Below are 12,055 nucleotides of genomic sequence, written 5' to 3' on the forward strand. Positions count from 1 at the left end.
GATAGGAGGTCCCAGATTCAAATCTGACTTCAGACACTTCCTAGCTGTGTGACCCTGGGCAAGTCACTTAACCCCCAGAGCCTAGCCCTTATCACTCTTGAAACCAATACTTACTATTAGTTCTAAGATGGAAGGTAAGGGTTTTAAAAAAAAACAACAAAAAGACTCAATAGCTGGGGGAGGGGGAGAGATTCACTGAAGATATCAATTCCTTAAAAATTAGAATAGGCCAAAAGGAAATGAAGGCACAAAAATACACTGAAGAAAGCAACCCCCCCTTAAAGATCAGAATAGAACGAATGAAAATGGAAGAAAAAATATTTTTTTAACACTGAAGAAAACAACTCCTTAAAGAGTAGGACTGGCCACATGCAAAAGAGAACAAAAACTCAAGGAAGAAAATAACTTTCTAAAAATTAGAATTAGACAAAGAGAAGCTAACAAATCCATAAGACATCAGGGAACAACAAGACAAAATCAAAATAATGAAAAAATAGAAGAAAATCTAAAAAAAAATGCCCTGGAAAACAGATCCAGGTGAGATAATCTGAGAATCATTGGAATGTTTCCACTTTGCCTTCTGGTTCGAAGACACTTAAATGGTTTTCTTTAAACCATTTCTTTATTTTTGAAATAAGATGTGTGGGTTCTTTTTTTGGTCAAAGCATTTAATAGTCCAATGATTCCTACATTTTTTCAACTATTTTATAGATAAGTTTTTTAATTGTTGTAAGATATCTTACATTTTCTTTTATATTTCCACTCTTTTAAGTTTGTTTTAGTATTTCTTGTTGCCACATGAAGTCATTAGTTTCTATCTGGTTCATTCAAATTTTCAAGGATTTTGCTGTTTGGATAAGGTCTTATACCTCTTATGTCAAGCTGTTAATTCTCTTTCCAATTCTTTCTCCCATAGCTCTCTTCCAAAATTTTCCTCAAGCACCCTAATTTCACCTATGAAAATATTTCAAATTCTTTTTTAAATTCCTGTTTCATCTCTTCTAGGCACTGTAGCTGAGTTTGTGTCCAAGCTATGTTTTCTCTTATAGATGTTTTAAAATCATTCTCTTCTAAATTTGTGTCTTGAGCTTCCCTGCTACCATAACAGTTCTTTATGGGAAGATTGGTTTTTTTTGTTGCCCATTCTTCTAGCCTATAGTCAGGGAATACCCTGACTGTGAACCTGATGTTAGAGCTGGGCTCTCTGGCACTTCTGAAGGGAAAGTCTGGGCTAGTCCTATTGCTGCTTTCTTGGGAGTACTGAGTATTGCTTTATTCTAGGACTCAAGGACAGTCTAGAGATCTGAAAGTTTTCAATGCTCCCAAAGCAGTCTGATCTAGAGCAAAAGTCTGATTGCTGTCCCCTCGATCTGAGAAGTGTCCTTAGTTTTTTAAAAAAAGATAAACTTTGTTTTAAGTATATTAAGTTTTATACATCATCATGGCATTCATACAGTGATATAGGTCTGGAGCTTTCAAAAGAGGAGGGACTAGATTTATAGATTTGGAAATCATTTGTATAGTGTTGAGAATTAAAACCATGGAAGTGGAAAAGACTGCCAAGGAAGAGAATATAGCGAGGAAAAAGAATCAAGGCCAGAATTCTGGAGAATATTATTTATTTTTATTTTTAAATATTTTTCCATGTTTACATGATTCATTTTCTTTCCTTCCCTGCTCCCAGAGCCAATAAGCAATTCCATTGGGTTGTATAAATGTTATCACTTGATACCTATTCTAGAGGATATTAGAATGTAAATTCCTTGAAAGCAATGATTTTTATTTTTGTTTCTGATTTCATATTACCTAGAGCAAGCATCTTGTACAGAAGAAGAACTTTGAATAAATATTTACTGAACTGAACATCCATTTTAAGAAATCTAGAAAAGGACAAGGATCAAAAAAGAGACAGAAAAGAAATGATTAGTTAGGAAAGCCCTATTCTTAATATAGTTATAAAAACTACTTCAGAAAACCCGGAATATAAAAGTTCAGTCATCTAAAGGGAAAATTTTTAAGGTGATTATTTACTTTTTTCTTAAATATTAACTCCCTAAGAACAAAATCTATAACAGAGCAGCCAGCCAGCAAAAGATTTTAAAAAGGGAACTTAGAATTTCTCTACCCAGAAAGCTGCCAATAGCCTTAATGAAAGCACTATGGCAATGAAGACATAAGCAGAAGTTTGCTAATTACTGATTGCTCTCATCTCGGGAAATATTAGCACCAGATAAACAAAGGAAGTCCATAAAAAGACTCCTTCAGGGAGCTATAATTGCTTCATTAGGGGCCCAAAAACTAGATAGGCAGAGCAAACTCCCTGGGAGTTTTAAACACATTAAGAGAGAAAAGCCACATGGAACCAAGGACCCAAGATTCAGAAGATGTGTAGAGCTGAGAAAACAAATCCAGTAAGTTTCAGAGACAGACCTGCACTGAACCATTTAGATTTCCAGAAATAAAGACCAAATTATCCTACTAGAAGAGAAAGTATTCCTTGATAGGATAAAAATTATCTAAAAAGAAAACATGGAGGAAAAGGCTCTGAGAAGTTAGAGAGGGTTTAAACAACACATGTTAAGAATTTAAACTCATCAAAAAATTGGCATATGGAAAAATATGATACAGAGGTAAAATAGGAGAAGCTCTTGAGTTGTTACAGCTAGTTACTATATGTGAATCTCTGATTATAAGACAGGCTTCCTGACTTATATAAAATGAGAGTACAGTGTCTATATAACTGGATTGTTTTTCAATGTATGCCCAAACATGAATCTGAGGACACTCCAACTGAGAGTTTAAGGTTTTCTTCCCCTTTCCTGGAAATTTCAGTTTCAGGAGATAGATTACACTGGGAGATGGTCTATATATATGGTTAACAGGTAACCCAGAAAAGGATTCCTTTTATCAGGTGCTGCAGAATAGTAAGAAGCATAAGCACCAGAAGAGGTGCAACAAAATCTGTTATTTACTAAAGGAGAAAGAAAAAAACTTGTCCTAGCTCACAAGTTCTAGTTAGGAGTATAGCGGCAGGTACAAGTCATCAGGCAGATCTAATCCTGTGTGTTACTTCCTTGGGAATATTCAGAACACTGAGCCAGAGCTTCCTGGGACTCATCAAACCTAACAGAACCAATAACTACTTGTAGTGATTAATGTGGGGGCAAAAATAAATGCATTTAGAAAAAACCTGGAAAGAATTTCTAGGGATTATGAAAATCAAGATGAGTAACTAAGTACTGAGAGTTTACAGGAAATACTTTCACCAATCCTTCTGACTGAAATGAAGACTTATGAAAAAGTATAGAATAAGTGAAAAGTTGGTTAATGAGATACTAATGAATGGAATTTCTGGAGCACTGATCAATATATAGGAATGATGGAGCTCTTGATCAGGAATGAACTGTTTCGAAGGAATACTAAAAAGTTTTCATCTAGAATCTGATCTGATCAGGAAGTATTCTAAATGAAATGGGAGAGGGGGCAGCTAGGTAACATAAGGATAAAGCACCAGGCCTGAGTTGGGAGGACCTTGGTTCAAATATGGCCACAAACACTTCCCCACCTTGTGACTCTGGGCACATCACTTAACCCCAATTGCCTGGTCCTTGCCATTCTTCTGTCTCAGAATTGATACTAAGACAGAAGGTAAAGGTTTAAAAAATGGGGGGAAAAAGAGGAGAAAAGAGAATAAAATGTAATGAAGAGAAGGCAGAATTATAGAATTTTTCTTTCGCTTCTGTTTTTTTCCCCTGTCAAAACTGCATGATCTTTGGACTGGAAAGGATAAATTTTAAATGGTTAGCAAAGAACCAAGGACTTCCCATCTCTTCCTGGCTCTCAACCTACTAAGTCCCCTAGCTTCCCCCTGTGCCAAATGTTGGGGATACAAGGAAAGGCAAAAAACAATCTCTGCCCTTAAGGATCTCACAGTCTAATAAAATAATATGAAAACAACTATGTACAAGATGCAGACTTGGTGGATGACAACAGAAGGGGGAAAAGACTTGCCTCAGGGAGGTAAACCAGAAAGCTACTGCAATGTCAAAGATAAAGATTTAGAGTTGCAGGGCAGAGAAGCAGTAAAATGGAAGGTTGATATGATGATGGAATTTCATAGCTACTAAACATGGACTGGAGCATCTCTGAATGATGGCAATGTCAAGGGTACAACCGTATCTGTGTGTATCTGATGTGGGGTGGAAGAATAGGCCACGGGAATGACTAAGTTAAGGAACTCAAGAGGTAAAATTATTTGGGGAAGTATCAATATGCATGTTCAAATCTCTTGGTAGTGTTGTGAGGAAGATTAGATTAGGTATTGATTATGTATTGATTAGGATGTACCTAGCAGAAAAGAGCTAGAGCTGGGAATTCCAGGTTGGAATGAAGGAGGAAGAAGTCTGTCTGTGCCCTGAGTGAGGACTCCATTAGTGGTGGGCAAGAAACTGTTGCCAGCCTGGGAGACCTCAGAGCAAAGGACACCCTGCTTCCTGATTTCCCCTGGGATCCTGAGTGTGGCATCTAGCAAAAGGACAAATCTACGGAGCCATGGGAGGAGGAGAAGTTTGAGAGCTGGTGGACAGTGCTTCAAGCAAAACCTTCTCTACTTGGTACCTGAGACAACTTTAGCTCCTGGCATCCAGAGATTATCAGTGGATTGCAGTGAGAATCCCAAAGCCACAAAGCCCTACTGTACTCAAGCCTGGCAGGTTCCAGGTTTGAGGCAGAAACCCAGAGACTCCATTTACAGCTCCTTGGGCCCTGTTAGTTTAGATCACTTAGATTAGTGTAGTAGAATAAGTCCTTCCCTGTCCCTGTGGGTTTTGTTATTAGGTATTAAGGTTTTAGAGTAGACATTCCTATCCCTCCATTTGTTGTTCCTAATTAAACCCAGTTTCATCCTGTTACCTTGTCTATTGAATTTAAGGCCTTTGGCCAGAGTGACAGTTGGCTGTTATTTTTTCAGTTGGGAGTGGCTTAGCTGTACAAGACTTCAATGTTCAGTTTTAGTCTCTCTTAAATCCCAGAGTGTGTTCTCACAAACCCCATAGTTAATTTATAATATTCCTGGTGACCCCATTACCTTACTTATATTTTCCTACAGTAGGAGGGCAGGAGTTGGAGAGAAAAGGCAGAGTGAGGCACTGAACTCACTACAGAAAAAAGGGGAGTGTGTTCTGGAGCTCAGAAGACAGCTACTAGAATTTTGACTAGTAGATGGTAGATATGGATTGAGTAAACCTCAAAAGTAAAGAGTAAACTGAATGACAAAAGTAGAGCATTCAGAATGGCAATGCAAGCAAGGAATATTCTAATTCCTCTCCCTGACCAATGAATTTGGGAAAATGAGTGCAAATATAACTAGTCCTTGAAAGGGTGGCCAGGAAGAAAGGCTGTGACTTCGGGAGAGAGCCAGGTTTCAGTGGCAGCCAGAAGATGAAAGGAGAGGAAAGACAAAGATACAAAGAGGAAAGTTAGTTACCTTTGGAACAGGCATTCCAGAGAGTACAGTGGAAGGGTAAATTAGCTGTGCTACCTTCTCTAAAGTGGGAGCCTGGGCTAATGGGAACAGGAATAAGGGGGCAAACAGTGGGGGATGGAGAACAGAGGTTTAACAATGACAGATTTCCAAGATCATTGCTCAAAGGAGGGTATGACTAGGTAGGAAACTATTAATCATTGATGAATGAGTTCAGATAAAAAGTACAAATGTTATATCCCCCCAGGAGAAAGTAAGTTCCTCAAAAATGGGTAATAATCCATTGTTATCTTTTTGTTTTCTTGGAACCTAGCACAATGACATATACAAGGTAAGCTCTTAGTGAATGGTGAATTGAAATGAATGGAGAGATATGGGCTATATTTATACAGTGAGATGGAATTGGAGCTAGTTGAATGACTAGACCCAAAGGTGTTATAATTAATTAGTTGACACTGAATTGGAGGAAGCTCTCTAATGGAGCACCCAGGGAGGGCATTTTTATCCATAAACTAAAGAGGAATGCTAACACAATGGATAGCAAAATCAGCTTTCAAACATCTAGACATCACATAAAGTAAATAAATAGTGATGTGAAAAAATGCTCCAAATCATTATTAGAGAAATGAAAGTTAAAACAACTCTGAAGTACCATGCCATACCTATTAGACTAACTATTATGGTAGAAAATGAAAATCACAGAAGTTGGAGGGAATGCCAGAAAACTGAGACATTAATGCACTGTTGGGGGAGTTATAAACTGATTCAACTATTTTGGAGAGCAATTTGGACTTTTACCAAAGATCCACAAAACCATACATACACTTTGACCCAGTAATACCATTATTAGGTCTATATTCCAAAGGAATAAAAAAAAGGAAAATGACCTATATGTATAACAATATTTATGGCAGCTTTTTTTGTGGTGACAAAGAATTGGAAAATGAGAGAATATCCACCAATTGGGAAATGGCTGAGTAAATTGTGGTATGTGCATGATTGTGATGGAATACCATTGTGCTTCAAGAAATGATTCACAAGAGGATTTAAGAAAAACCTGGATAGACTTACATGAACTGATGCAGAATGAAGTAAGTAGAACCATGAGAACACTGTACACAGTAACAGCAATATTGTACAATGAACAACTGTGAATAACTTAGCTATCCTCAGCAATACAAAGATCCAAGACAATCCTTTTTTTTTTTTTTTTATTTTAAACCCTTAACTTCTGTATATTGACTTTATAGGTGGAAGATTGGTAAGGGTAGGCAATGGGGGTCAAGTGACTTGCCCAGGGTCACACAGCTGGGAAGTGTCTGAGGCCGGATTTGAATCTAGGACCTCCTGTCTCTAGGCCTGGCTCTCAATCCACTGAGCTACCCAGCTGCCCCAATCCAAGACAATCCTAAAGGATGCATAATGAAAAATGCCATCTGCTTCCAGAGAAAGGACTGATGAAGTCTGAATCCAGACCAAAGAACACTATATTTCACTTTCTTTTTTCATTTTTTGTTCAAGTTTTCTTCCACAAAAGAATTAATATGGAAAAATGCTTTACATAATTGTACATATATAATCTGTATCAGACTGCTTACTGCCTCAGAGAGGAGGGGAGGGAAGGAGAGAATTCAGAATTCAAAAAATTTTTAATGTAAAAAATTGTTTTTATATATTTGAGGAAAAATAAAACATCAAATTAAAAAAAAATCTCCCTACCCCCAAAAAGGATCTTTGATAGGCTAGATCGATGAGCCAAAACTAATCAGAAGAACATAATAAAATGTCAAGTCTTACATTTGGGTTCAAGGAATCAAATTCCAAGAGTCAGAAGGAGGTCTAGCTAGACATAAAATTCTATGAATAAAAGGTCTGGATGTTTTAATTGGAAAGTTTAATGTGAGTCAGAAGTATGACATGGCAATCAAAAAAACTAACATGAATTCTGACTGAATTAAAAGGCATAACTATTTGAATGAGAAACAAAATTGTTTTGCTGTACCACCCTTTTGCTGACTCCTGGTCAGAAAGCAACTGAGTATTGTGTTCAGTTTTAACTATCACATACTAGGAAAGACATTGACTAGTCAGTCCAAATCCAGAGAAGGGTGATCAGAAAGCAAGGATAACAAAAGACCATTTAATACATGGGTAGGTTTAAAGAACTATAAAAGTTTAGTCTGGCAAAAAGAAGACTCCTAGAGCTCATGGTAGTTATCTCTAGATACTTGAAAAAGAGGAGGAATTAGACATGTTCAAGTCTGGTTGGTCTCAGAAGACAGATGAGAACCAATGGATTTTTTTTTTTAAACCCTTGTACTTTGGTGTATTGTCTCATAGGTGGAAGATTGGTAAGGGTGGGCAATGGGGGTCAAGTGACTTGCCCAGGGTCACACAGCGGGGAAGTGGCTGAGGCCAGGTTTGAACCTAGGACCTCCTGTCTCTAGGCCTGACTCTCACTCCACTGAGCTACCCAGCTGCCCCCCCAATGGATTTAATAGAGGTATATTCTGGCTAGATTTAAGGAAAAACTTTCTATAATTAGATTTATCCTAAAGTAAAATAGAAACTTTGGGAGGCAATAGGTTCCCTCTTTAGAAGAGGTCTTGGAAAGAATGTGGAACGATTAATTCTCACCTGGTTAATTACAGTATAGACTGGATATCTAAGGCCCAACTTTGAGTTCCTATGATTTATACCAATACTTACCTTCTACATCAGGGGTCGGCAACGTATGGTTCTTGAGCCATATCTGGCTCTTTTTGCAGGAGCCATAAAGTCAATTTTTTTTCAGGCACTGTTATAGGAGCGCGCACTGTTACAGGAGCGTGCACTGTGAGCACTGTACAGCTCTCACGAAATTACATTTAAAAAAATTTTTTAAAATGTGGTGTTTATGGCCAAAAAGGTTGCCGACCCCTGGTCTACATCTTCCTCAATAGTACAAGGCATGTGGTTCTGAATAATAACCTTAGATCATTGAGAAAAGATTAAATTGTATTTAATATACTTTGTTTTCTAAGATAAGGAAGTATGCTATTTCAAAAAGATTTCTAGGGGCAGCTAGGAACTCAGCAGATAGAGTCAGGTCCAGAGACTAGAGGTCCTGGGTTCAAATCTAGCATCGAACACTTCTCAGTGGTGTGACCTTAGGCAAGTCATTTAACCCCTACTGCCTAGCCCAGTGATGGTGAACGTATGGTACATGAGCCAAAAGGGGCGCACAGCCCTCTCTATGGGCACACCTGCAGTTGCCTGCCAGAGTTCATTACTAGAAAGCCAGAGGGACTCGGGCAGAGCTGCTCCCCTCCCCACCTTCATGTGCCTGAGGACATTCCTCACTTCACCAGCCCCTTGCCCAGCAGCCCAATGGAAGCGCTTCTTCCCTCCCCTGCTTAGGGTAAGGGGCAAAGGTGTCAGGGGGCAAGGTCAGGGGTGAAGAAGCATGGCACTCAAGTCTCTCAGGGGGAGGGCATGGAACTCAGTCTGGGGTGTGTGGTGGGAGTGGGGTCCAGCACTCCATCTCTAGGTTCACGAGCACCGGTCTAGCCCTTTCTGCTTTTCTGCCTTAGAACCAATACACAGTATTGACTCTAAGATAGAAGATAAAGGTTTAAAAAAAAAAAGAAGGATTTCCAAATATGATTAAGATGAAGATTTGGGCACTTATCTTTCAAGTATCTCCAAGAGCCTTTTTCACTTGACCACCTGATGCTCTGGCTATTCTGGGATAACAGGCAGACTTGAGATTCCAACTACTCAAATTTCCTCAACAATTCAAGGTTAAAGAGAAATCTCTTTTTTGTACTGATTCCATGACCTACCCCATATAAGCTGGGGGAATTTTTGTATGTTTGTTTTTTAAATAAATGCTCATAGGTTTGACTCTTACTCCTAAAAGCAAAATGATTAGTTGGGTTGCAGTTAATTAAAGTTTCTAAATTGACTTTATAAACAGTAGCACAATACCTTTCAGTACATATAATTAAAATAGATCTAAAACAAGACTTACATATCTGTTTATGAACTTACTTAGAAAGAGCTTTGTGGTCTCGTTGCCATGGCAATAAGACATTTCCGATTGCTGCTCGGTAGCAAAAGACTCCCAAGAGCCCTAGTGCCATTGCTACTTTTGAAACAGAGGAGCATCTTCTCTGAACCAGAACAAAGATCATAACAAGGGAGAGACATGTCAGAACAGAAAGTTCAATTTTATGATCAGAACTGCAATGAAACAGAAAATGACACAAATTATTGGCAAGTATAATCTAATTACTGCATTTCTAAGAATCTATCACACCCGTTAATGGCTAAGATGCACATTTTAAATGTTTTCTTATTTTTCCAAAATAAACTGTTTAGATTTTCTGTTCAAAAAAAATATTCAAAAACATAATTATATTTCAATATACTATTTCCTGAAAAATAAAAAGGTAACATTTGTAGAACAGTAAATAATATAAAAATGAGGAAAATTCTTTTCTTTGGAAAAAATTTCAAAAACTGGAACAAGAGTTTCATTCAGGAGACCCTGAAAAAGAACCAGTTGGGGATGAGGGAAGAAAGTTGTCAGCTCCAACCTTGACATAAGTCTCTTCTTCTTGCCCCTTATTCTGACCAGAAAAAAATATTGCATACTTTAAAGGGTCCAAAGCATTTTAGGCTTACCATTTTTCCACTGTCCTAGCATTCCCCCAGGCCAGCAGCAGCTGGCAATGTCTAATGGAACCAAGGTAAAACTAGATAATAAAGATTCAACACATTTTAGGGGAGCTTCCTGAACACCCCATGAAAGGGAAGAAAAGACTTTCAGGAATCAAGAGCAGTGAATCATTCCTATGCTACATGTGTCTTCTAAGCTTGAGCCCCACTATTCCTGGAACTCTGTGCAAGTCACAGACTTCCGGAAGGATGTTTTTGTAATGACTACTTTTAATGACCACTTTAGTAAATATCTACCGTTTTCTTAAAACAACTTAAGATTGACTGACTAAATGGTTCAACTGATAAATCTTGGGCCTGGCTGACTAAATGATTCAGCTGATAATCTTGTGGGGAACACACTGATGGGGGCTAGAAATAATGGTATTATTCTCCCATGACTCTTTATACCCCTAGGACCTAAAGGGAGAGATAAGGACTTGGTTTTGGGACCAGACGCTGGTCTATAAGAATGGGAGCTGAGCTGATGATTCTCAGAGATTATATGCGTTCAGCAGAAACAATAAAAAATTTTAACAATAGTATCCCCAACCTTGATGGATAAGTCAGGCTCAAAAAGCCTATAGTTATCTAGAAATCTGAATATATGGAGAGACAGAGAGAGGAAGATTCAAGGAAATATGTCATTTATTCTAAGAATCTCAGTTTGCTACATTACAGATAAACTGGAAGGTACTACTAATGACTTCTTATGTATTAGCAAATAAAATTATCCTGTTAATCGCAGTTAAGTGGTTTATAGTCTGCTCAGCCATGAAGTTCCTAACTGTCTAGAATATCTATTCACTATGCATATGTAATTAAAAAAAAAAAAACACCTGGATTGTCTGGTCTTTGTACCCATTTGGGATCTGCATGAATTTGTTCAGGATACTACAAAAAGTGAATATCATTCTGTACTGACCTTCTTCCTACTCATTCTTAACTCTCACTACTTCCTAGTCTCTCTTTTTTATGTCAGAGAGTAGGCTGATATGCTTTTTGATCCAGCAATACCACTATACTAGACCTCTATCCCAAAGAAATAAAAAAATGGGAATAGATCTGGTTGTACAAAAATATTTATAACTGCACTTTTTGTGGTGGCAAGAAAAATTGGAAACTGAGGGATGTCCCTCAATTGGGGAATGGCTAAACAAATTGTAGTATATGATGGTAATGGAATACTATTGTGCTATAAGGAATGATGAACCAGAGGATTTAAAAAAAAGCTGGAAAGACCTACATGAACTGAGTGAAATAAGCAGAACCAGGAAAAGAACACTATACACAATTACTGAAACATTGTGGGATGATCAAATGTAATAGACTTTGCTTCTAAGAGCTATACAAGGATCCAGGAATTTTATATTCAGGACTTTTTTAAAAAGTAGACTGACAGGATGGAAGGTTTTTCTTTGGAAGACTTGAATGGCCAGATTATCAACAACTCTGGCAACCATCCTGATTCCCAACTCATCAGTATCTTCTGCTAGATAAAAAGAGAGAAAAAGGAAGGGAAAGGAAGAGGAATGTAGATCCAAAGGAGGAAGGATAATCCAAAGAAGTCTGTTCACACTCAAAAATAGGGGAAGCAGACTAAGTAATAATAGTCTCACTCTCCTTGGCTCCTTGTTCCTGCCCATCTCCCTAAGGTCTGCTTTTTTCCCTTTTCTAGAGCACCCTTTATGCTGCTAAATTGACAACTAAATTCATCACTGTATTTTCTACAACCAACAGTATAACTATCTCCATATTTATTTGGATTTTCATTAATGCCCCAATTAAACAATAAGCCTTGATATCCCAAAATCAGTTAGTCAATAACTATATGTAACTTTGCTCTGGGTATAAGTGCTACCAAGTTCATAT

At 37.8% G+C, this 12,055-nt stretch overlaps 1 protein-coding gene across 5 annotated transcripts in view; it reads right to left on the bottom strand.

Annotated features, from left to right (window-relative positions):
- Window positions 1-12,055, bottom strand: part of PIGG (phosphatidylinositol glycan anchor biosynthesis class G) — a 104,082-nt gene that overhangs the window by 51,730 nt on the left and 40,297 nt on the right. For all 5 annotated transcript variants that reach the window (XM_044680865.1, XM_044680862.1, XM_044680863.1 and 2 more), the window contains one exon: window positions 9,515-9,706. In XM_044680865.1, the coding sequence (XP_044536800.1) occupies window positions 9,515-9,706 (192 nt within the window). The remainder of the gene's footprint in view (window positions 1-9,514; window positions 9,707-12,055) is intronic.

Source organism: Gracilinanus agilis, chromosome 6 (assembly GCF_016433145.1).
Source record: "Gracilinanus agilis isolate LMUSP501 chromosome 6, AgileGrace, whole genome shotgun sequence".
NCBI classification, from domain to species: Eukaryota; Metazoa; Chordata; class Mammalia; order Didelphimorphia; family Didelphidae; genus Gracilinanus; species Gracilinanus agilis.